Source organism: Microcaecilia unicolor, chromosome 8 (assembly GCF_901765095.1).
Source record: "Microcaecilia unicolor chromosome 8, aMicUni1.1, whole genome shotgun sequence".
NCBI lineage: Eukaryota > Metazoa > Chordata > Amphibia > Gymnophiona > Siphonopidae > Microcaecilia > Microcaecilia unicolor.
In genome coordinates, this window is record NC_044038.1 from 6,933,097 (window position 1) to 6,960,103 (window position 27,007).

Genomic DNA, 27,007 nt, shown 5'->3' on the forward strand with positions numbered 1-27,007 from the left:
TCTTGTTTTAGAATCCTGGACGTACATGAAGGAAAAGTGGAGGTGCAAATAAGGCCCCACTTTTCAGTGCTTGCACTTGAAAAGGACTGAGAAGAAACAGTGGTCACATTCGTGGAGTTGTCCAGAGGTAGGGTTACCATATTTTGTCCCCCAAAAAGGGCACATGCCCCGCCCCCACCACACACCCCACCACGCCCCCTTTCACACCTATAGGACGGCCCGCCCACCAGCCTGCCTGTTTGTCCAGAAATCCGGACAAATGGGTAGATTGGCAAAACCCGCCCGGTTGCCCGGACATGTCCTCAAAAAGAGGATATGTCCGGGTAAATCCGGACATATGGTAACCCTATCCAGAGGGACTGCACAGCAGTGGGGTGTGGGGGCGGGGAAGGGGTGCATTATAGCTGAATTCTTAATGATCTCATTACCATACATTTTAATGCAACGTGCGGTCATGTCTACCACATGAGTTAACATCATAAGTACATAAGTAATGCCACACTGGGAAAAGACCAAGGGTCCATCGAGCCCAGCATCCTGTCCACGACAGCAGCCAATCTAGGCCAAGGGCACCTGGTGAGCTTCCCAAACGTACAAATATTCTATACATGTTATTCCCAAAATTGTGGATTTTTCCCAAGTCCATTTAGTAGCGGTTTATGGACTTGTCCTTTAGGAAACCGTCTAACCCCTTTTTAAACTCTGCTAAGCTAACCACCTTCACCACGTTCTCCGGCAACAAATTCCAGAGTTTAATTACGCATTGGGTGAAGAAACGTTTTCTCCGATTTGTTTTAAATTTACTACACTGTAGTTTCATCGCACTCAACCTCTTTCTCAATTGCTGGACTAAGTAGCATGTGCAAAAAAAAACCTACAGTAGCCATGTGGTAGCTTTCAGCGTTGACCACTCCGTCAGCAAAAACTCATCTGAAACTTGAGCAATTCTCAACAGGCTGCAGTCTCCAAAGAGCCTTATGGTCTGAAAGGCAGCCAGGTGCTTTGGGATATCAACAGTTACTCAGCCGTCTCATCCCATTTTTCAAACTCCCATCAGACTTACTTTTGGGAAGGATGCAATCCTGCTTGTTATGGAAATTGGTTCTGCAAATCCTACACTGCATTCAGATCAGCATTTTGAATAATGGGACTTATTCAGCTATGCTTATTGACACAAAGCTATTATGCTATAAGCAGACATTAAAGTGCAGATCTGGAATTGCAAAATACTCGGTGGATGAAACACATCAAAAGGGACAGTCAGATGACTTGAAAGATAAGATTAAGCCTTTGGAATGTCTGTTATTCAGGCTGAGGCAGATTGCATCTCAGCCTTGGGTTTCTGCATCCAGCAGAGTCAGGACTTTTGTTAGAAAAGGGGTTACAGAAGCCTCAGCTGCAGTGCTTAGCTGTGCCTTCAATTAAGATAGAAATCAGGGGCAGGGGTCTTGATTCTCTTTATTCCCTAATGGGTCCTTGTACTAAGGTGCGCTGAAAAATGGCCCGCGGTAGTGTAAGACACGTGTTTTGGGTGCACGCAGAATTATTTTTTTAGCGCACCTACAAAAAATAAATGCCTTTTAAAAATTTTTGCCGAAAATGGCCGTGCGGCAAAATAAAAATTGCCGCGCGTCCTTTTTGGGTCTGAGACCTTAACTGCAAGCCATCGACCTAGCGGTAAGGTCTCACGAGGTAACCGGGCGGTCATGGTCTACGCGCGTCAGAAAATAAAAAATATTTTTCAGACGCACGTAGCAGATGCGGGGCCAAAATTGAAATTACCACGAGGGCCACGCGGTAACCAGCGGTAACTCCAATTTGGCGCGTGTAGGCGCCTACGCGGCTAGTAAAGGCCTCCTGTAAGAACAATGTCAAATTATCTTTTTTTTTTTTTTTTTTTAATTATTATTAGAGGGTAGTGAAACAGAGGTTGTGTTTCTGCTCAACCATTTAGCTACAACACTGGTATCTCAGTGCAGAATAAGGGTCTCAGTTTGGGCACACAAAGAGCATATGAAGTGTTCCCTCAGCCCTCTTTCAAGAGGGATCAGCTGTTTTTATTCCAGAACCAATTTGTAACCTAAACCACCAAGTTAGAATTCTTCTGCACCGTGCCAACCTTGACAGTATGGTTCTTGGGATATATGTTAATTTAACGCTCCTTTCATTCTCTTTCTGCTTCAATTATCCTTTGAAGAGAGCAGAACCGTTTGAAGAGTCTCCTTTGCTGTTCAGAATTTGCCCCTCTCAATCCATATTTCTGCCGTGTACATGAACTGTTCAGCTGCAGAACTGGGCTGAATGTAGCAGAAGCAGGGCAGTGGGTGTTTGAGCCAGGGCCATCAAGAGACAGAGCTGTGCCTGGGGCAGGGGTCGCTGCAGCCACCGCCCCGCCCCTCCCCCACTCCACTTGGGCAGCTGCCACTAACCACCCCCCCCCCCCCCACCCACCCACCTCGGGCCACTGCCATTCCCTTAGCTTCCTGCGTCTGCTCTTCCCTCAGAAACACCCGGATTCCGACACACAGGAGCAGGAGAGAGATAGACCGAGGGAGCAGAACTTTCTGGCGCCAGGCCACCCCCGTTGGAGACTAGGCCTGGGGAATTTTGCCCCCCCTGCCCCCCCCCTCGGTGGTCCTGGTTAGAGCCCTGGAGCAGATCCCACTCTCCAGTGATAAGCGCTCCAGAAAGGTTTTCCCTTAATCTCCAGTGATGGGCTTACGGGGGGGTGGGGGGGGGGGGGGGAGGAACCGAGCAACTCAGGGGTTAATAACTTTTTTATTGATAAATGTTTCACTTTTTTTAAAAGATGTAATTATGCAGTTGAGATCCCTCGACCTTGTGGTATAAATAAGTCACATAGCCCACTTTTGCTACCTGATCGCTCAGCAGGACACAAATGTTGCAGGTACTGTTATGCTCACAGCATGAAGGGGGCGATTCTCTAAGTTGACACCGCCAGTTAGGTATGCCAATGTCAAGCACTGGGTGACGATTCTATAACAACATCTCTGCACCAAGATGCCTTTATAGAACAGTAATGTAAGTCAGCAGGGATGCACCTAAGTTTAGGCATGATCATGTATTAATTATTAGGATTTATTTACCGCCTTTAAGTTCACTCAAGGCGGTGTACAGTAAAAATAGATCAAACATGAGCAATAGGCAATTAGAGCAGTAAAAATATTCAAATAACAGTAAAAAGTATGGTGTGGAGGGGCATAATCGAACGGGGAAGACCATCTCTGAGGGCGACCATCTCTAAGGACGTCCCGGGAAAGGGGCGGGGAAACCACTATTATCGAAACAAGATAGGCGTCCATCTTTCGTTTCGATAATACGGTTGGGGACGACCAAATCTCAACATTTAGGTCGACTTTACAGATGGTCGTCCCCGGTTTTTCGGCGATAATGGAAATCGAGGACGCCCATTTCCAAAACGACCAAATCCAAGGCATTTGGTCATGGGAGGAGCCAGCATTCGTAGTGCACTGGTCCCTCTGACATGCCAGGACACCAACCGGGCACCCTAGGGGGCACTGCAGTGGACTTCACAAATTCCTCCCAGGTGCATAGCTCCCTTACCTTCGGTGCTGAGCCCCCCCAATCTCCCCCCAAAACCTACTCCCCACAACTGTACACCACTATCATAGCCCTAAGGGGTGAAGGGGGCTGGGTATGACATTTAAGGCTGGCAAAATATTTTTTTAAAGTTTTTTATTTTTTTAGAGTGGGAGGGGGTTGGTGACCACTGGGGGAGTAAGGGGAAAGCCGATTTTGGGCGTCCTCAACTGCTTTCCGTCGCGGGGATGACCAAAGTTTACAGGGGAGTGTCGGAAGCATAGCGAAGGCGGGACTGGGGCGTGCCTAACACATGGGCGTCCTCGACCAATAATGGAAAAAAGAAGGGCATCCCTGATGAGCACTTGGGCAAGTTTACTTGGTCCATTTTTTGTTACGACCAAGCCTCAAAAAGGTGCCCAAACTGACCAGGTGACCACCGGAGGGAATCGGGGATGACCTCCCCTTACTCCCCCAGTGGTCACTAACCCCCTCCCACCTTAAAAAAAATGTTTTTAAATATTTTTTGCCAGCCTCTATGCCAGCCTCAAATGTCATACCCAGCTCCATGACAGCAGTATGCAGGTCCCTGGAGCAGTTTTAGTGGGTGCAGTGCACTTCAGGCAGGCGGACCCAGGCCCATCCCCCTCTACCTGTTACACTTGTGGTGGTAAATGTGAGCCCTTCAAAACCCACCAGAAACCCACTGTGTCCACATGTAGGTGCCCCCTTCAAACATAAGGGCTATGGTAGTGTTGTACAGTTGTGAGGAGTGGGTTTTGGGGGGGGGGGGGTTGGGGGGCTCAGCACATAAGAAGCTATGCAGCTGGGAGCAATTTCTGAAGTCCACTGCAGTGCCCCTAGGGTGCCCGGTTGGTGTCTTGGCATGTCAGGGGGACCAGTGCACTACGAATGCTGGCTCCTCCCACAACCAAATGGCTTGGATTTGGTCGCTTTAGAGATGGGCGTCCTCGGTTTCCATTATCGCCGAAAATCGGGGACGTCCTTCTCTAAGGTCGACCTAAATTTTGCGATTTGGGCATCCCCGACTGCATTATCGAAACGAAAGATGTACACCCATCTTGTTTTGATAGTACAGGTTTCCCTGCCCCTTCACCGGAACGTCCTGCGAGGATACCCTCAGGAAATCTTGGGTGCCCCTTTCGATTATGCCCCTCCAAGCCATCTGAAGGAGGACTTTTTCCTATTATTTAGAGCAAACCAAGAGAAAGATAAAATTACGTATAGCTGAACATTTAAGTAATTTAAGACTAAGAGCCCTGTTTACTAAGCAGCGTTATAGGTGCATTAGCATCTTTAACGCACGTTAACCATGTACACACGTTAACTGTGTGTGCGTCTACAATATCCCTCTAGGTGCCTGCACGGTGAACGCACATGCTAATTGTAGGCGCGTTAAAAACACTAATGCGCCTAAGACGTTTGGAGGCCACGTTGGTTCAACGTTGTCAGGAAGCCAGGCATGTTCTACAAGATTTGAGATTTGTAGTATTGCAGGAGGCTTGATTTCCAAGGGGGGAGGGGTGATGTTTCCCGTCTTTTGATACAAAAATAACAGACATTGAATTTTTTTTAATGGGCAGCCACGATATGCGCATGTCTGTGATTTGAAATAGAGGCTCGGCATCAGCGGTTTCTTTAGATGCCATTTATGAAGCAAGAGATCTTCTATTCTCGTTAGTGAGCCAGAAAACGTTTGTATTTGATTCGATTATGGATGTTTTTTTGAAGTAATGGTTAATGAAAGGCATTTGCATATTTAGATATTCGTGTGTTTATTTTATTTTGAAAAATCTGAAGACCCCTTGATGCAGGCAGTTGCCGAAACTTGGCCAAGTTGGGTCTTTCTTCAATGAACGTTTTAAAGCATTAATATGCGTTCCTCCTTCCTTGGACCACCTATGATGCTGTTTCTACTCCCCACGGTGTCAAACTGGTACATAAACAGGGAAGTGAAAAAGAAATCTACCACTCGTTTTCAGTTCAGAGGCTGATGAAAAACTCTTTCCTAGGGGCACACCTGAGAGTTCCAAAAGAGAGCTATTCCAAGACAGCTAATTGCTGGGTTCAGTCTTACCAATCCTGTACCATGTTACAGCCCAAACTGGAAAGAGTGGGAAAACAGCCCAGCAAAAGAAAATCTATTTTTACTCTGTCTGAAAGGATACAAGGAAAGGGAGGTTTTTTTTTTTTAAGCTTCTTTACCCCAGGGAATTCTCTAAAATTTGCTTAAATTAAGAGCTCATCGAAGCTTCATGCCTTGTGTTCATCGGGAATTAACTTTTATAAGTGTGGTACAATAAAATCAAACAGAGTAGAGATTGCTCAATCAGCCTCTACTAATCTCTGCTTTAAATGTACTTTATTATGTTTTGTATCAATATGAAAAGGATTTGTAGCCCGCTGTGCCCCTCTTGCGTCTCATGGGTCTCCAGCTCAATCAGGACCAGCCTCTCTGGGTTATGACACCATGATCTAGTTGTTCTTATGTCTATGTTTACTGATGACTTGAAATACCACTTTCCCAATGAGAATCAAAGCGGCAACTCCTATTGGATAGCCAGGTTGGAACCAGCAGGCCACAATTTCCAAAAAAAAACCTAATCCGGTCAATATTGACAGATTATTGGTGGTCAGATACTGTCCTGCAGGGCCACTAAGTCTTCAGCTGTTGGATTTTGGGGCAATATCTTACTAGTTTTGGGGTCTATTTAGATTGTTACAAAGATTGGTGGTAAATCGTGGGAGGAGGTAGGCCACTGGATTAAGTAGGGGAGATTATGAAGGGTATTCAGCCAGAACATTTTCGTGCTGTGCTGTTTCCTATGAGGAAAGGCTAAAGCGGCTAGGGCTCTTCAGCTTGGAGAAAAGGCAGCTGAGGGGAGATATGATAGAGGTCTATAAAATAATGAGTGGAGTTGAACAGGTAGATGTGAAGAGTCTGTTCACGCTTTCCAAAAATACTAAAACTAGGGGGCATGCGATGAAGCTACAATGTAGTAAATTTAAAATGAATCAAAGAAAATGTTTCTTCACTCAACGTGCAATTAAACTCTGGAATTCGTTGTCAGAGAACGTGGTAAAGGCGGTTAGCTTAGTGGAGTTTAAAAAAGGTTTGGACGGCTTCCTAAAGGAAAAGTCCATAGACTGTTATTAAATGGACTTGGGGAAATCCACTATTTCTGGGATAAGCAGTATAGAATGTTTTGTACATTTTGGGGATCTTGCCGAATATTTGTGACCTGGATTGGCTACTGTTGGAAACAGGATGCTGGGCTCGATGGACCTTCGGTCTTTCCCAGTATGCCAATACTTATGTACTTATATTCCTGGGGATGTTTGCTTTTTTCAGGGTTTTTCTTTCATTTTGCCATTACGGGAGCAATGTTATTGAGTGCAAGCTATTTCCGAAGAAGCACGTACTGTGCATTAAAATGCCCAATAATCATGAACTTCCGGATTCTACATAGCGCGCCTAGAGATCTGCGCTGAAATCCACGCATATTCTATAACAGTGCGTGTAACTTAATTGGTTCAATAAGCTAATCAGCATTTTTAACAGCACTTAGGGGGGTCTTTTGCAAAGGTGCGCTAGCATTTTTAGTGCGGGGTAAGTTTTAGTGCACGCTAAATGTTAGAGACACCCATATATGTTATTTTTAGCGTGCACTAAAAACGCTAGTGTGTCTTTGTGAAAGGACCCCTTAATAAGCAATAATGAACACTAATTGGCAATAATTAGAATTTACGTGCACAACTCACTAATTCTATAATGAAGTGTGTCTAAATTCTGTACTAGGCTGCGTTTGGTTTGCTATTCGCTAAAACACTTACGAATTCTATTCAATATCATAGAAAAAATTATACAGGAATTAGAGAGAATTAAAAGTCTTTTTAATTACTCACCCACCAGCACAGCATCAGACATCAGTTTCAAGTTATAACAAACTTACAAAATCTAACATCAGTACCTCTGGTAATTACAAGTAATTAGACTAATTAGATAAAGAAGGAAGAAATGTTTGTTCCTCATACAAAGGTCATAGAACAGAGTTAAAGCAGAGAAAAGGCAGAGAAAGAAAGAATGAATGAAAGAAAGATTCATAGCTATAGAGAATTAGTTTCTATCAAGGGGGGAGGGAAGTAAAACCCCCTTGGGAAAAACCAGGCATGTTTGGAGAGAGAGTGTTTCAGATCCGTCCAATGGCCTGTGGTTTTTCCCAAGGGGATTTTACTTCTCTGTACTACTACTACTACTTAACATTTCTAGAGCGCTACTAGGGCTACGCAGCGCTGTACAATTTAACAAAGAGAGACAGTCCCTGCTCAAAGAGCTTACAATCTAATAGATAAGAGTGAGCCAAGTATAGGACAGTCAAGCCATTGTGACATCACTGATGAGGTTGGCTCTTAGGCATTGGTGGAATGAGGCATTATGACATCACAATCTCAGCTCTGGTTAAATCACTGCTATATGTAATACTACTACTACTACTTAACATTTCTAGAGCGCTACTAGGGTTACGCAGCGCTGTACAGTTTAACAGAGAAGGACAGTCCCTGCTCAAAGGAGCTTACAATCTAAAGGACGAAATGTCAAGTTGGGGCAGTCTAGATTTCCTGAGTAGAGGTGTAGTGGTTAGGTGCCGAAGGCGACATTGAAGAGGTGGGCTTTGAGCAATGATTTGAAGATGGGCAGGGAGGGGGCCTGGCGTATGGGCTCAGGGAGCCTGTTCCACACATGTAACAAGGCCTCTCTTTTTTTTATTTTTGCCGCAAATGGACATGCGGCAAAATCAAAATTGCCGTGCGTCCGTTTTGGGTCTGAGACCTTACCGCCAGCCACTGACCTAGCGGTAAAGAATCTGGGCGGTAATGACCTACGCGCATCAAATGCCACTCGGCGCGCGTCCGTTACGTGTGCCAGAAAATAAAAAATATTTTTCATACACGCGTAGCGGATGCGCGCCAAAATTGAAATTACCGCAAGGGCCATGCGGTAACCAGGCAATAACTTTAATTTGGCGTGCGTTCGGTGCATGTAGGCGCCTACGCCGCTTAGTAAAAGCACCCCTTAGTTCTCCACATGGATTTTTTAGGCGCGGAAAACTACCGTGGGTGCTTCAGGGCATCCCACGGTAGCGCATGGTAGGCCCACATTCGGCCTACTTCTCCTTAGTAAAAAGGCCCCTTGGTGAGGCCACAAAATCCTGTCGTGTTTGACAAATTAGTAGAGTTTATTTTAACTTGCACGCGTCTCATCATAAGGGAATTACGATACCCCTGGAGTGCTGCTGTTACTCAAACTCATTAAAATGATGCAGAAGAATTCAGGTGGCAAACATATGACACACATTTTTTTTTTACATAATTAGTGCTATCAAATAAATTCACACTTTCCCCGAAGCTGCAGTTAAACACAGTTTGCTTCTTAGAAAAAAATAAGATTACCAGCCTAATTTTGCTGAGCGATTTCACAGTTACAAAACAGCTTTTTCCATTTTGCAGCAAAATATCAAAATATTCAGCAGTTCTCTTCTGTAGCATGAAACAGAAGCAAAAGGCAAAAAAAAAAAAGTCCCCAGCCAATGACGTTTAAAAGAGAAATCAGAAATGATCTCATCAAATGAACTACAATTTCCTTTTATTATTACGTTTTAAGATATTTGTTGTTTAAATGATGGCGTGTACCATGTGAATGAGTTGTTCTGCTTAGGATTTTCTTTTTAGTGGGAGGTTTAAACCCTCCTACCGCTTTGGACATATTTGTTATCGTGTCCGCAGCAGGTGTGAAGATGCTAAACACCCCTTCCCCTCCCTTTGGTGTTTTATATTGTTTTAATTTATTTATTTATTTATTTGGTTGTTTGTTTGTTGCATTTGTATCCCACAATTTCCCACCTATTTGCAGGCTCAATGTGGCTTACATAATGCCGGAGTGATAGTTGCCACTTCCGGATCTAAGAAATACAGATTGGTATAGCATGGACATTGTAGGGTAGATTACAAAGCAATATTGCCTTAATGTTCATGGATGAAAGAGTGATTTACATTATGCCGTAATGGCGGTCGTCATTTCCGGATCTGAGAAATAAAAGTGGTATAGCATTGTTATTCATTTATGATATCATAAATTACAAGGTGGTATTGCATTAAAGTTCAGAAATGGTAGAGTAAAGTAAAGGGTAGTTAGACAGTCAAACATAGAAAGTTCATTTAATCTTATACTCTAATCTGTATCAGGCCAATGTTCAAAGAAATTATGGCGTCTTTTTACTAAGATGTGCTGAAAAATGGGCTGCGCTAGTGTAGGCGTGCGTTTTGGGCACGCACAGATCCATTTCTCAGCACGCCTGTAAAAAAATTTTTTAATTTTGTCGAAAATGGACATGCGTCATAAATAAAAATTGGCAGGCGTCCATTTTGGGTCTGAGATCTTACCGCCAGCCATTGACTTAATGGTAAGGTCTCTCGCGTTAACCATGCGGTAATCGCCTACACACGTCAAAATCGGAGTTACCGCCTGATTTTCGCCCAGGCGCCAGAAAATAAAATATATTTTCTGGTATGCAGTAGTGAACGTGCGTCAAAAATGAAGTGACCACACGGGCCACATTGGTAGCCAGGCGGTAACTCCAAATTGACGCACATTGGGCGCACGTAGGCCAGGGCCGTATCTGGACTCCTGCGGTAGGGGGGGCCAGAGCCAGAGGGAGGGGGCACATTTTAGCCCCCCCCCCCCCGCCGCCGCCGCCGCCCCCCCCCACCGCCGAGCCCCCACCGCCACCAATGACTCTCTCCACCCCCCTCCCGCCGCCAACCCTCCCCCGCTGCCGTTCTTACTTTTGCTGGCGGGGGACCCCAACCCCCGCCAGCCGAGGTCTGCTTCCACCTGCCGCTGCCGTAAAAACATCTTCTTCAGCCGGCGGGGGACCCCAAACCCCCGCCAGCCGCCCCGCGGTGTTTAAAATTCATCTTCGGCCTCCGTGGCCGTGCTGCTGTGATAGGCGCTGTTGAAATCCACTTCGGAGTCTGACGTCGCAGCACGTACAACGTACAACGACGTCAGACTCCGAAGTGGATTTCAACAGCGCCTATCACAGCAGCACGGCCACGGAGGCCGAAGATGAATTTTAAACACCGCGGGGCGGCTGGCGGGGGTTTGGGGTCCCCCGCCGGCTGCAGAAGAAGTTTTTACGGCAGCGGCAGGTGGAAGCAGACCTCGGCTGGCGGGGGTTGGGGTCCCCCGCCAGCAAAAGTAAGAACGGCAGCGGGGGAGAGTTGATGGCGGTAGGGGGGTCCAGGGCAAAATCTGCGGGGGCCCAGGCCCCTGAGGCCCCACGCAGATACGCCCCTGATGTAGGCGCCAACACGGTGTAGTAATAGGGCCCCATGTTCCCAGGTGAATGTAGAACTTGCCTACCAATAGGTTTTCAAGCTATAGGGATAGTATTGGACAGCAAATCTACCTACATGGCCCATAATATCCACAAGGTAAAGGGGGAGAGGGAGTCAGAGGAAGGGCAAAACCATTGTGTATCTGGACCGTGGGGATTTTCGTCAAAACAAAGGAGGGAGTCCAAAACTCCAAAGACAAAGAAAGAGTCAAGTAAAAACTCATTTAAAAGTGTGCAAATAAATTCAGGCTTTATTAAAAGGACTCAACACGGTCGCCGTGTTTCGGCTGAAAAGCCTGCATCAGCAGTCTAGAAAACAACACAGTGGGGATTTTCAGCAACTATTCTGGAAAAATTATCCAGTCAATATTCAGTTGGCGGTGATTAGTGTTTTCTTTAAAATCTGGCCTCCACTGCCTGAATTAATTCCAGATATTTATTGGCAGCACCTGTCTAGGTACTGGCATTAAATACCTGGGTGTTTTGGTAATGTCTGGATGTTATCTGGGTTCAGCTGAAATTCAGTGCCGTAGCTGGATGGCTAACTAGGCGTGGTTAGAACTGCATTATATGCGGTCCAGCATGCCTGGTTAGCTATCCAGGAACTGCTGGTATTTCCCTGTCCCTGAAGGGCTCACAATCTAAGTTTGTGTCTGAGACACTGGAGGGTTAAGTGACTTTCCCAAAATCCCAAGGAGCAGCAGTGGGATTTCCTCTACTCTAGAGATGAAGGTATGAATTTAAGGGCTGCAAGAAGAGACAGCTGAAGTAGGTATATCTGTAAAGACTGATCCAGTGCTTTTCTATCTCCTGCAGGTATGCGAATACTGGTGACCCTGCTGTTGGATACTTTGCCTATGTTAGGCAACGTTCTTCTCCTATGTTTTTTCGTCTTTTTCATCTTTGGAATCGTTGGTGTCCAGCTGTGGGCAGGACTGCTGAGAAACAGATGTTTCCTGGACAACAATTTTTCCACGTAAGTATATGAGCAAATAGTATGAATATATCACAGAAAACAGTGTACCTGAAAATCTTGATTTTAGTTTGCATTTCTAATAACTGCTCTCATTCTCTAGAGATTGAATCCAATCTTGTTAAGAAACTATCAGGGACATTTTGGAAAGAGGACGCCTATCTTCCGACACAAATCGGGAGATAGGCGTCCTTCTCTTAGGGTCGCCCAAATTGGCATAATCGAAAGCCAATTTTGGGCGCCCTCAACTGCAGTCTGTCATGGGGACGACCAAAGTTCACGGGTGTGTGTCGGAGGCGTAGCGAAGGTGGGACTGGGACGTGCTTAAGAGATGGGCGTCCTCAGCCGATAATAGAAAAAAGAAGGGCGTTCCTGACGAACATTTGGTCGACTTTACTTGGTCCATTTTTTTTCACGACCAAGCCTCAAAAAGGTGCCCAAACTGACCAGATGACCACCGGAGGGAATCGGGGATGACCTCCCCTTACTCCTCCAGTGGTCACCAACCCCCTCCCACCCTAAAAAAAAAAAAAAAAAATTTGCCAACCTCTATGCCAGCTTCAAATGTCATACCCAGCCCCATAACAGCAGTATGCAGGTCCCTGGATCAGTTTTAGTGGGTGCAGTGCACTTCAGGCAGGCGGACCCAGGCCCATCCCCCCCGTTACACTTGTGGTGGTAAATGTGAGCCCTCCAAAACCCACCACAAACCCACTGTACCTACATATAGGTGCCCCCTTCACCCCTTAGGGCTATGGTAGTGGTGTACAGTTGTGGGGAGTGGGTTTTGGGGGGCTCAGCACCGAAGGTAAGGGAGCTATGCAGCTGGGAGCAATTTTTGAAGTCCACTGCAGTGCCCCCTAGGGTGCCCGGTTGGTGTCCTGGCATGTGAGGGGGACCAGTGCACTATGAATGCTGGCTCCTCCCACGACCAATTGCCTTGGATTTGGTCGTTTTTGAGATGGGCGTCCTCGGTTTCCATTATGGCCGAAAACCAGGGACGACCATCTCTAAGGTCGACCATCTCAACATTTAGGTCGACCATCTCTAAAGTTGTCAGAAACAGAAGGAAGCCTTTGCGGGTAGAAGAGGACCTCGGCTGGTGGGGTCCCCCGCCAGCAAAGGTTGGCAACGGCAGGTTGGCGGCAGGAAGGGGGGTCGAAACGGTTGTAGGCGGGGGGGGGGCAAAGTTGGTGGTGGCAGCGGGGTCCGCAATGGCGGGGGAGTCGGCGGCGCCGGGGGGGGGGCTAAAATGTGCCCCCCTCACCGCGGGCTCTGGACCCACCGAAGTCTGGCTACGCCCCTGTTTTTTACATGCACCTACTATGCGCCCTGGAAAATTTCCTTCACGCGGTGCTAACTGGCAGTAATATCCGGGCAGTCTGTGGGTGGAGCTTAGGTACAGCTGGAAGTCACCTCGCTAGCGGCCATATTCAAATCACTAACCAGATCGGATAAAGTTACATCAGCAAAAAGACTGCCCTCTCTCTAGTTAATTATCTGGTTAGAGCTCTGAATATTGCTGCTAACCAGTTAGCACTTCTGGGTTGGTTCGTTTATTTATTTATTAGGATTTATTTGCCACCTTTTTGAAGGAATTCACTCAAGGTGGTGTACAGTAAGAATAGATCAAGCATGAGCAATAGACAATTGCAGCAGTAAAAATATTTAAATAATACAAAGCATGGCATAAGTTACTATTTACAATGTCAACACAATACGTAATAGAACATTTTAATTGAGAGTATAGGGTGTAAGCACAGAGAGTAAGAAGTGTTATTTAAGCAAAGTTGCACATGGGTTGGCACTGAAACCAGATGTTCAATGCTAGACGGTAGTCGGATTCGAGTATCCACCTCGACAGCTGGCACTTTAGGTAACTGCTGAGCACCCTTCGTAAATATCAAGCCCAGTGCACACTATTAATGACAGAAGAACTGAAATTTCAGATGTTTTAATCATTTTTTTTTTATTTTAGAAAATGACACGAAATGGCCTAGGGGATGTCATGATCCTTTAAATGAGTGCATGTCCCTACCACAAACAGCTCTGAATTTGGGGTAACCGAGCTCTGCAAATTAATTTGGGGGAAATATGCCTCATGAATATTGATTGGTGATAGACTGAAAAAATGACCCATTTTCTGCCCTCAAGGAGAAGGGATTGGGTACCTTCGACTAAGTCATTCTCAGTAAAGGAGAAAATACGTTTAATTAACTAGCAAACTGATGTTATCCAAATTATTTCATATAAAGGTTATTTCTGAAGGTAAAACCAACCGTGATAGAATATGAAACGAGAAAGCAACTGAATGCAGTATTGGTACATTTTTATCTACTGGTATTTCAGTTTTCCTAGTGGGGTCTTGGTAGATACATTTCTGACCTGTCCGACCTTGGGTTGCTTTCCTATGAAGTTCAGAATGAAGCTGTAATTGAAACTGTGCCCTTTCTTTCCTTTGCTTTGAAAATCTTATTTGAAAGGTCACCACTTGGACTTAAAATGAGTTATTTAAATGCAGATACACTACGTTGGTGGGTGGAAATGGGGAGGTTTGCCACTGAACAGAGGGTAAGCTATACGCTTATGTGTCCATGAGATTATTCAAGAGGAAAAAGACCATCTTGCACCCTTCTCCTCCACCGGTAACTCCAGACTCCGTTCCTTTTATCTTGCTGCACCATATGCCTGGAATAGACTTTCTGAGTTGGTACATCAAGCGCCATCTCTGGCCGTCTTCAAATCTAAGCTAAAAGCCCACCTTTTTGATGCTGCTTTTAACTCCTAACCCTTATTCACTTGTTCAGAACCCTTATTTTATCATCCTCACTTTAACATTCCCTTATCTCTTATTTGTCCTGTTTGTCTGTCCTAATTAGATTGTAAGCTCTGTCGAGCAGGGACTGTCTCTTCATGTTCAAGTGTACAGTGCTGTGTACATCTAATAGCGCTATGGAAATGATAAGTAGTAGTAGTGTTTGGGATTCCAGAATCTTGCTACTGTTGGGATTCTGCTCGGAATCTTGCTATTCTTTGGGATTCTGGAATCTTTCTAACCTTTATCCTTATCCCTTATTTGTCCTGTTTGTCAGTCCTGATTAGATTGTAAGCTCTGTCGAGCAGGGACGGTCTCTTCATGTTCAAGTGTACAGCGCTGCGTACGTCTAGTAGCGCTTTAGAAATGATAAGTAGTAGTAGTAGTCTTTGGGATTCCGGAATCTTGTTATCTTTGGGATTCCAGAATCTTGCTACTCTTTGGGATTCCGGAATCTTGCTACTCTTTGTCCTTATCCCTTATTTGTCCTGTTTGTCAGTCCTGATTAGATTGTAAGCTCTGTTGAGCAGGGACTGTCTCTTCATGTTCAAGTGTACAGCGCTCTGTACGTCTAGTAGCGCTTTAGAAATGATAAGTAGTAGTAGTAGTAAGATACTGACTTTCATTTTGCTAAAGGAAGAGGGTTTGATGATGCTGTTTAAAAGCCCTGCATCCCAAAGAACTTCAGATTCAGTACTGTGGTTTGGCAGATAGGATGTGTGAACCCTGCCCCTAATGGAGAGGAAATGCAACCATCCTACAGCTGAAACACCCTACTAGGTGCACACCTGTAGAATTTGGAAGGAAGTCACAGTCTGTGGTCCCCTACTGAGGGCCGTCACTGCACTGGAAGCAGAAGGACGGTAGTTGCAAATGAAAGCTTGTGGCTCAAGAGATGTCAAATTCAATTGTGGTAGGAACGAAAATGAGTAGGAGAAAGTTGACAGTCCAAAAAATTGTGGTGTATGAAAAATGGTGAAAGAGAACAAGGAAAAGAGAGATCAAAGTGAAGAGAGAGGGAGGGTTTGGGTGACTTGGTCAAGGTTCTAAATGGGTCCGTGGTAGAGGGGGTGAAACCCGTTCATTTATTTAATGCTGTGAAATATTTCACTCTTTCTGTCAGTAAATTCTCAAATCATGTTAAATTCTGGCAAAGGAATTATGCTTTGTACATCACAAAACATCTCTCTATATAAAAGGCAACCCCAACGTTCTGAAGCCTCCACGGAAGTTGAGGCGCCCGAGATATCCGGTGTGCCCTGGAGTGTCTGCACCGCCCTCGCGTCAAAACGTCATGACGTCGAGGGCGGAGCTATAACACTCGAGGGCCGCAACGCAAGGCGAACGCGAACCCCGAACAAGGCAAGTAACTCGGAGGGAGGGGGGGCCCCTTGCTAGCGCCCGTTTCATTGCACTCAGAAACGGGCATTTTTTCCTAGTATATATATATGTTGTGGGAACATACACCACTGAAAAAAATCCAATTTGATAGGGAATATGCCAGTGGTAACTATACAGGATTTGTTGATTTTAAAAAAACAAACAAACCTGTATTCAATGGTCCTAAGCCATGCCGATTACTGCAACGGAATCTACGTGGGATGCAAAGAACACCTCACACAAAAAAACTCCAGACTGCCCAAAACACAGCAGCCAGGCTGATATTTGGTAAAACACGATTCGAAAGTAACTAAACCCCTCCGAGAAAAGCTGCACTGGCTCCCAATCATCTTCAAAATCTGCACTTTGATCCACAAAATTATCTACGGCATAGTCCCAGGATACATGACAGACCTCATAGATCTACCAACCAGAAACAGAATCGGATCATCACGATCATACCTAAACCTACATTACCCAAATTGCAAAGGACTTAAATACAAAACAACTTACGCATCCAGCTTCTCCTACATAAGCGCACAACTATGGAATGGGCTCCCAAAAGCTGTGAAAACAATCCATGACCATCTAAACTTCAGGAAATCACTAAAAACCAACCTCTTCAAAAAGGCTTACCCCACCGATCCAACGTAAATCCCCACACCCAGCAACACAGCATAACCTATGATCGTACTGGACAATATACAATCTTCACTCCCTTCGACCCTCATTGTGCCTAATACACACCTACCTCATTCGACCACAATTTAACCTTGTATTTGTTATCAACCAACTTGGCGAACGCCATTATGGTATTATGTAAGCCACATTGAGCCTGAAAAAAGGTGGGAAAATGTGGGGTACAAATGCAACAAATAAATAAATAAAATGACAAAATCGCCAATTAACAAGGGAAATTAGCCATAGTTTAGACTCTAAGGAGGTAGTTTTATAAAGGATTTCTCATGCCTAAAAGTCATGTCATTTATTTAAAATATTTCTAGCTCACCAATCATAATCATTCCTTGCAGGGCATTGAATTGGCTGCCTCTGATTTTGCTGGGTTAAGCTGCCATTTATTCACTAACAACCAGTCCCAGACCACTGACCGACAAGAGTTAATATTTGCTGCTGTATCTTTCATATCAGAATATATATGAAAGCTGATCTTACCGTGTCCCATGAGGTTGGCCTTTGACTCATGAAAGATATTAAAAAGTATAGGTTAGAGCAGAGAAGCCCCAGAGAACCCTCTATCACAGTGAATGATCAGCAGAGCAGAAGCTACTCAGCTCAGAAAAACGGTTAAGAAGGACCCTGATGCAATCCCATGAAAGGCCAAATCCAGTAGACTGGCCTGGTAATCATTCATCGTCTATTAAATCAAAACCCTTAATTTACACTGAGCTTTCATTTAGTCCGCTAGCTCTAAGATCACCCATGAGACTAACCAGAGGCCTCCTAATTCTCTGATCTCGTACGCACAATTTTACACGTGGGACTAAATTCTATAAATTGCACCTAAATTTGGGCTATTCTATAAACGGCGTTCAGAGTTGGGCGCCATTTATAGAATAGTGTTTCACACCAGGATCCGCACCCAGTTTTGTGTACGAAGATTTATTCTGTAGCACTGTGCGCGATTTCCAAGAACACCCCATATCCTCCCATGCCCCTGTGGCCACGCCCCCTTTTGTGATCCATGAGTAAAATTTGCACGCAGATCCTGGCACCTAAAGATGCATGCATAAACTTTAATTAATGCCAATTAGTGCCAATAATTCATTACTAGCACCTAATTATCAATGCTAATTGTCTCATTTGTCAAATTGCGCATACATAATTTTGAGCACCATATATAGAATTAAGGTGTTAGTGCACAAAATTGAGCACACGTGTCAACAGGGCCAGCTCAAGGGACCATGGTGCCCCAACCCAACTTTTGGTTTGGCGCCCTCCCATTGGTGTACCCCCCCCCCCCCCAGGTTATCCCCCCCCCCCCAGACTACCTTTAAAGGCAGTTTCCCCCTCCTGAATACTAACAACATTTCACCTAAGACTATCCACATCAACCCCTGCGTCTTCCCTCTGCCACGCCCCTGTGGAAACAGGAAATTATGTCAAAGGAGGGGCCGGGGCATGGCATAAGGAAGACGCCAGGGTGCTAATGCGGGTAGCGTTAGGTGAAACACTGTCTGTGTTTGAGAGGGGAAAACTGCCTTTAAAGGTAGAAGGTGGCCTGAGACAGAAAAGGAAGGGGGTGACCGGTTCTTCTTTTTTTCTTGCATATGCAACGTTGCCAGGTAAGCTCTGGGCCAGCTTAACCTTATAGGTCCAGTGACATCACAGGCTCAGGCATTTGGTGCCCTTTCTCTCCAGCGCCCTAGGTCAGAGCCTCACCTGGTCCATAGATAAAGCCGACCCTGTCAGTTACGTGCTTAACTTAATTGTTTAATTAGCTTCTAATTGGGTATTCACAGCCAACAATTGGTGCTAATTAGTACTAATTAAGTTATGCGCATAACTGCCCTTAGTCAGGATTCTACAAATCGTGTGCTCGAATTCCAAAGTGAACAACTACAAGGGGAGGCATGGGCCTGGGAGGGGCCTGGATAGATCACTACTACTACTATTTAGCATTTCTATAGCGCTACAAGGCGTACGCAGCGCTGCACAAACATAGAAGAAAGACAGTCCCTGCTCAAAGAGCTTACAATCTAATAGAAACAAAAAATTAAGTAATCAAATCAATTAATGTGTACAGGAAGGAGGAGAGGAGGGTAGGTGGAGGCGAGTGGTTACAAGTGGTTACGAGTCAAAAGCAATGTCAAAGAGGTGGGCTTTCAGTCTAGATTTAAAGGTGGCAAGGATGGGGCAAGACATAGGGGCTCAGGAAGTTTATTCCAGGCGTAGGGTGCAGCGAGACAGAAGGCGCGAAGTCTGGAGTTGGCAGTAGTGGAGAAGGGAACAGATAAGAAGGATTTATCCATGGAGCGGAGTGCACGGGAAGGGGTATAGGGAAGGATGAGTGTGGAGAGGTACTGGGGAGCAGCAGAGTGAGTACATTTATAGGTTAGTAGAAGAAGTTTGAACTGGATACGAAAATGGATAGGGAGCCAGTGAAGCGACTTGAGGAGAGGGGTAGTATGAGTAAAGCGACCCTGGCGGAAGACAAGACGGGCAGCAGAGTTTTGAACCGATTGGAGGGGGGAGAGGTGACTAAGTGGGAGGCCAGCAAGAAGCAGATTGCAGTAGTCTAAACGAGAGGTGACAAGGGTGTGGATGAAGGTTTTGGTAGAGTGCTCGGAAAGAAAGGGGTGGATTTTACGAATGTTGTAAAGAAAGAAACGACAGGTCTTGGCGGTCTGCTGGATATGAGCAGAGAAGGAGAGAGAAGAGTCAAAGATGACCCCAAGGTTTCGAACTGAGGAGACAGGGAGAATGAGAGAGCCATCAACAGAAACAGAAAACGGGGGGAGTGGGGAGGTGGGTTTGGGAGGAAAAATGAGAAGCTCGGTTTTGGTCATGTTTAATTTCAGGTGGCGTTGAGACATCCAGACAGCAATGTCAGACAAGCACGCTGAAACTTTGGTGTGTCTAGAACTTACACACTTGGGTTCTAGAATGCTAGCAGATATTCTATAATGCCAATTATGCACATAATTTCCAATACAGAATTCACGCTTAGCGCGTAGCCTCTCGACACCTAACTTTGGGCGGCTTGAAGAGAATTACCCCTAAGGGTCTCAGTCCCATGGCTTGACTGAAGAGTCCAGGACATCAGTCTCAAAAGGATACTCGTGGTTCAGTCTCAGAAATGCCCCTTCAACCATTTTAGTTAGGAAAGGGGCACTTGAGAAAGGCCTGATATTTTCCACGGGATTTGGATGAAGGAATGGATTTTAAAGCACCAGCCTAACAGTATGGTCTTTCAGTACAGTTGCAAAATAAGCCCTTCAGACACAGAAGCATTCAAACTTAAACCACTTAGATTTGCAAAACCTTTTCCTGCTAATGCAACAACAAGATCTGGGACATTATCCAGTGGCTGGAAAGAGGAGTTTACTAGCCACCACTTTTTAGGACCTGAAAGCATTTCCAGTGCTTGTGTAGCAGCATTTATTTATTTTAGATTTTGCTCACACCTTTTTCAGTAGTAGCTCAAGGTGAGTTACATTCAGGTACTCTGGATATTTCTCTGTCCCAGGAGGGCTCATAATCTAAGTTTGTACCTGAGACAATGGAGGGTTAAGCGACTTGGCCAAGATCACAAGGAGCAGCAGTGGGATTTCTGGTGCTCTAACCACTAGGCCACTTCTCCACCCCAAAAAATCTTGTTACTCTTTGGGATTCTACAGGGAATGTTGCTACACTTTGAAATTCTGAATTGGAATCTTGTTATTCTTTAGAATTCTAGAATCTTTATTTATTTAGCTTTTGCTCACACCTTTTTCAGTAGTAGCTCAAGGTGAGTTACATTCAGGTACTCTGGATATTTCTCTGTCCCAGGAGGGCTCACAATCTTGTACCTGAGGCAATGGAGGGTTAAGTTAAGTGACTTGCCCAAGATCACAAGGAGCAGCAGTGGGATTTGAACCGGCCACCTCTGGATTGCAAGACCTGTGCTCTAACCACTAGGCCACTCCTCCACTCAGCAACATTCCATCTAGAATCTCAAAAATTGGCAACATTCCATGTAGAATCTTCAACAATAGCAACATTCCATATATTTATTTAAATTTTGCTCACACCTTTTTCAGTAGTAGCTCAAGGTGAGTTACATTCAGGTGGTACTCTGGATATTTCTCCATCCCAGGAGGGCTCACAATCTAAGTTTGTACCTGAGGCAACGGAGGGTTAAGTGACTTGCCCAAGATCACAAGGAGCAGCAGTGGGATTTCTGGTGCTCTAACCACTAGGCCACTTCTCCACCCCAAAAAATCTTGTTACTCTTTGGGATTCTACAGGGAATGTTGCTACACTTTGAAATTCTGAATTGGAATCTTGTTATTCTTTAGAATTCTAGAATCTTTATTTATTTAGCTTTTGCTCACACCTTTTTCAGTAGTAGCTCAAGGTGAGTTACATTCAGGTACTCTGGATATTTCTCTGTCCCAGGAGGGCTCACAATCTTGTACCTGAGGCAATGGAGGGTTAAGTTAAGTGACTTGCCCAAGATCACAAGGAGCAGCAGTGGGATTTGAACCGGCCACCTCTGGATTGCAAGACCTGTGCTCTAACCACTAGGCCACTCCTCCACTCAGCAACATTCCATCTAGAATCTCAAAAATTGGCAACATTCCATGTAGAATCTTCAACAATAGCAACATTCCATATATTTATTTAAATTTTGCTCACACCTTTTTCAGTAGTAGCTCAAGGTGAGTTACATTCAGGTGGTACTCTGGATATTTCTCCATCCCAGGAGGGCTCACAATCTAAGTTTGTACCTGAGGCAACGGAGGGTTAAGTGACTTGCCCAAGATCACAAGGAGCAGCAGTGGGATTTCTGGTGCTCTAACCACTAGGCCACTCCTCCACCCCGAAAAATCTTGTTACTCTTTGGGGTTCTACAGGGAATGTTGCTACACTTTGAAATTCTGAATTGGAATCTTGTTATTCTTTAGAATTCTAGAATCTTTATTTATTTAGCTTTTGCTCACACCTTTTTCAGTAGTAGCTCGAGGTGAGTTACATTCAGGTACTCTGGATATTTCTCTGTCCCAGGAGGGCTCACAATCTAAGTTTGTACCTGAGGCAACGGAGGGTTAAGTGACTTGCCCAAGATCACAAGGAGCAGCAGCGGGATTTGAAACGGCCACCTCTGGATTGCAAGGCAGGTGCTCTAACCACTAGGCCACTCCTATGCCACCCTCTGAGTGGGCAAACCAAAGCGATTTGCAATGTAATACAAGGAAAATTAGAAGACCAAAATGGAAATGCCAATGAAAACAGAGCAGATCGCAGAAGGCTGGTCGGAGAACACTGAAGGCTACAGGTGACCTCTGCCAATCTTGTCCACTGGCCAGGCCAACAATTCATAAGGCCGTGACTTCCCCAAAAATATGAATAGCTGAGAGATTGTCACCTATCAAGAACAGTACTGTGACGTTTATAAGGGGGGGGGGGATTAATAGATTTGATATAGCGCCTTTATCATCTTATCTGTAAAACAAAGTAGTAGAGAATATTCCACAGTCATCACTAGATGGTTCCCGACTATGACAAATTTCCTTTGGATTTAGTATCCAGCAGAAAAACTTAGGAACCAGCAGCTGAAACATTTCCCTTTCTCTCCCCCTCCCCCCCCCCACCCCCCCATGTTTCTGCCACTGAAGGACAAGGCAGGGAAGAGAGGAAAAGAGATCTGAAAGGTCTGATGCAACTCCTTTAAGGCCTCCTTTGATAAGACTCTTTTTTCCATTCTGTGCCCAAGAGAAAGTAAAGTTTAGTAAATCTGGGTCTTAATGCCCTCTACAGGCCACTGGCAGAAATACACAGACAGCAGCTCCCTTCTGACCCACTCGGTCTCTTTCATTTCCCCACCCTGTTATTCCCCATTCTCTGCCCCCCTCTCTCTCTCTCTCCTATTCTGCCCCCTCCACTCCATTAAAACCCAGTCTTCCCGCCTCCCACCAACCTGGATGAATCCCAGCTTAACCCCAACCTTCCCTTCTCCCACCAGCTAAATCAGTAGAAATTTAAGCGGAACTCGCACCCTGACATTTACTGGGGTTCACACAGGTGGGATAGTGAAGGGGCAGGAGTGATCCCCAAATTTTCCTGCCCCTTTGCCAGCCTGGGTTCAAATAGTGAAAGGTTGACCCCTAGTGGCAGTGCCTCAGTACTACTGCTACAGGTCAAAGCTGCCATTTTGAATTAAAGCTGGAAAAGGGGCAGAAACATCCGAGGATCACTCCTGCCCATCCACTATCCCATTAGTGCATTGCTTCTTTCTATGCAAATCAATCTCATGCATATTCATTGTGGGAATCCTGAAAACCTGACTGGCTAAGTTTGTCCCAAGGACCACTACCTCCTTTCCCAGATGGGAAAATGCAATGTTTTACCACACAGAACTTGCAGCACTGTAAAACACAAGGGCTGGACAGGGCCTCAAAATGTGCATCCAATGTGTAGGTATTGCAGCTTTAAGAAATATTCAGGTCACTACAAAGACACAGACAGACTTGTAGGGGACTAAAATCTCATTGGGATATGTCATGTATCATCATTGCATTTTCCTTCTAACCAGAACAAACAAACCCCAAAAGGAAGTAATTTATTGACGCTGCTGAATGATTTTAATGGGAGCGCTGCAGGCTTTCTCTTCTCCATGGTTACTGAGTGCTAAGGGGCCTTGTCTAGCTACAGTTTCTGCAGCTTGTGTGAACTGCAGGGAGCCACATGCAGACCACGTTAAGCCTAGCTGTGGGTTTATGAGAAAGGCGCCTCCGAGGGGGGAGTGTATTTGCTTCTTCTTCCATTGATTGCTTCCGACATGTGGATGTGACTAGGCCTCTCCTTCTGAGGCTCAGGAGGTGAGAGGTGTGAAGGAACCTGAGCAACTCCAGCAGGCTGGGGGGACCTGGGATCCTCAGGAGGCAGCGATGGACTCTACTACTACTACTATTTAACATTTCTAGAGCGCTACAAAGTGTACGCAGCGCTGTACAAACACAGAAGAAAGACAGTCCCTGCTCAAAGAGCTTACAATCTAATAGACAAAAAGTAAAGCATTTAAATTTAAAATATTTAAGCAGTCAAGCACAAAAGAACAGTCACAGAAGGACTGAAGATGTTGAAGGGTGGTCAGTGTGATTAGGTGTAACTCTGGTTGGAGTAGTGGGAGAAGGTGATAGAAGAATAGAAATGGGTGAGGTAAAGTAATGAGTGGGTTGATAGGGAGGTTATATAAGACATGTCACTCTAGGGGTGGGTGGGTAGAGGGGTAGGGTGGGCGGGATTAAGTCTAAAGCAGGAGAAGGTATTCTCTGCAGCCTATCTGTGAGATGGAAAATGCTCTCTGAAGCTGCTGCTATAAGTTGGGGGATAATATCCTCAGGATAGGATCATAACTAGAATGGCCAATAAGGATCATTAGGCCTACATCGGGGCTCATTTTCAAAACAGAAAAAGGTCCAAAAAGCAGCTGATGGACTTTTATTTTTTACCAAAACGTCCAAATCACTATTTTCAAACGCCAGTCTCCCAGTGTCATAAGGACATCTTGTAATTTTTCACAATCTTCTTGTGATTTAACAACATTGAATAACTTTGCAGTCCTTTCGCTAAGCTGCGTAGGCGCTTACATGTGTCCAATGCGCACCAATTTTGAGTTACCACCCAGCTACCGCGTGCCCCGTGTGACGGTAATTTCATTTTTGATGCGCATCCACTACATGCATCCGAAAAATAATTTTTACTTTCTGACGCGCGTCAGCTCACGTGTATCAAGTGGCATTCCACGCGCGTAGGTCATAACCACCTGGTTACCGCATGAGACCTTACCGCTAAGTCAATGGCTGGCGGTAAGGTCTCAGACCCAAAATGGACACACGCCAATTTTTATTTTGCCGCACGTCCATTTTCATCCAAAATTTTAAAAAAGACCTTTTCTACAGATCTACATGGGGGGGGGGGGGGAGTGAGAGAGAGGGAATCTGGCTTTCTTTGGGGGGAGGTCAAAGTTACAGGAGGTGGGGCAGGTTGTGATTGAGCGGGGCATATAACCTCTTTTTTTTCTTAGGGCAAATATGGAAACCATATGTGGGAGACACGTTCATGTCCCATGCTGCCCTGTCCAAGTGTACACCCACCCCCCTTACAGTTACTCGTGCCACACCTTGATTCCCCGCAGCATTCAGCAACCTGAAGGATCCCAGGTTTCCAAATCCCGTTTTAGAAGAATCAAACCATTTAGAAGCCACTCTGTCCCCATGTCATTCTCTAAGTATATGTGTGTTTGTAAGTGTATGCAGTGTATGTAAATGTTTGTGGATGTATTTCTCTGTATTTATTTTGTGTGTGTGTGTATGTGTTTGCATATCTAGTATGTATATTTGTTTGTATGTTTGTGATTTTTTTTGTATATTTTGATTGTGGGTATATCTCTGTCAGGCTTATTTTCAAAAGAGAAGGGGTCCCATCTTTCGACACAAATCGGGTGATGGACGTCCTTCTCTCAGGGTTGCCCAAATCAGCATAATCAAAAGCCAATTTTGGGCGTCCACAACTGCTTCCCGTCGCAGGGACAACCTAAGTTCCTGGGGGCATGTCGGAGGCGTAGCGAAGGCGGGCCTGGGGTGTGCCTAACAGATGGGCGTCCTCGAGCGATAATGGAAAAAAGAAGGGCATCCCTGACGAACACTTGGCCGACTTTACTTGGTCCTTTTTTTTTACGACCAAGCCACAAAAATATGCCCTAAATGACCAGATGACCACCGGAGGGAATCGGAGATGACCTCCCCTGACTCCCCCAGTGCTCACTAACCACCTCCCACCCCAAAAAAACAACTTTAAAAACTTTGTCTTTTTTTTTTTAGAGTATGGGTGAAGGACGTCCTTTGCTATGCCCCTGTGGTGGCAGTTGAGGACGTCCAAAATGTGGATGGTCCATGCCTTTGCTATGCCTCTGACACCCCCTTTATTTATTTGGATTACAAGTAGCAGCAGTGGGATTTGAACTGGCCACCTCTGGATTGCAAGACCAGTGCTCTAACCACTAGGCCACTCCTCCACTCCACTCCCTTGAAATTTGGCCATCCCTGTGGGGGGGCAGTGTGCAGGTCCCTGGGAGGGAGGAGGTACGTGTGTGTCAGCGGAGGCATAACGAAGGCGTGGACGTCCTTATTTCAAACATTTTGGACGTCCTCAACTGCCCCCCCTCCCCACAGGGACGGCCAAATTTCAAGAGAGTGGAGTGGAGGAGTGGCCTAGTGGTTAGAGCACTGGTCTTGCAATCCAGAGATGGCCGGTTCAAATCCCACTGCTGCTACTTGTGATCCAAAATCCAAATAATAAAGGGGGTGTCAAAGGCATAGCAGGCATGGACATCCTTTTCAGAGAAACATCCACATTTTGGACCGTCCTCAACTGCCTTTGCAGGGACAGAGGCTTAGCGAAGGACGTCCTTCACCCATACTCTTAAAAAAATAAAAGACGTCCCTGACGAGCACTTGGACGTCTTCACCTGGATTTGTATTTTTCTAAGGTTGTAGATGGCAATTTTTATACACGCAGCTTGTCTGCATGTAAGAAGCTCTCTTTGGCATGCGCAGAGCAGCCACACATGCATGCCCATTCCTTTCCGAATCACTATGGGATCAGTAAAGGAAGGGCTTTTTCCGTTCAGTTAGTGCATCAGTTAGTCCACTGCAGTGCCCCATAGGGTGCCCGGTTGGTGTCCTGGCATGTTAGGGGGACCAGTGCACTATGAATGCTGGATCCTCCCATGACCAAATGAGTTGGATTTGGTCATTTTGAAGATGGTCATCCTCTGTTTCCATTATGGCCAAAAACCAGGGACAACCATCTCTAAGGTCGACCTAAATGTTGATATTTTGGTGTCCCCGACCGTATTATCGAAATGAAAGATGGACACCCATCTTGTTTTGATAATATGGGTTTCCACGCCCCTTCACGGGGATGTCCTGCGAGGACACCCTCAGGAAAACTTGGGCGCCCTGTTCGACTATGCCTCTCCGTGTGTGTCTGTGTTTACACTTACACACAGGTATGTTCTTAATTTGCCATCTTGGAGAAGTTATATGTAGAGCAGAGACATTCAGCTGCCCATTGCCCGAATACAGAAATAGCAGAATTAGCTTCCTCCAGATAGACATCAAGGATAGTGTTAGG

The 27,007-nt window shown here is 45.5% G+C and overlaps 1 protein-coding gene across 2 annotated transcripts in view; it reads left to right on the forward strand.

Moving 5' to 3' along the window:
* CACNA1H (calcium voltage-gated channel subunit alpha1 H) overlaps positions 1 to 27,007 on the forward strand; it is a 311,405-nt gene that overhangs the window by 23,092 nt on the left and 261,306 nt on the right. For both annotated transcript variants that reach the window (XM_030211678.1, XM_030211677.1), the window contains exon 4: positions 11,796 to 11,955. In XM_030211678.1, coding sequence (XP_030067538.1) covers positions 11,796 to 11,955 — 160 coding nt within the window. The remainder of the gene's footprint in view (positions 1 to 11,795; positions 11,956 to 27,007) is intronic.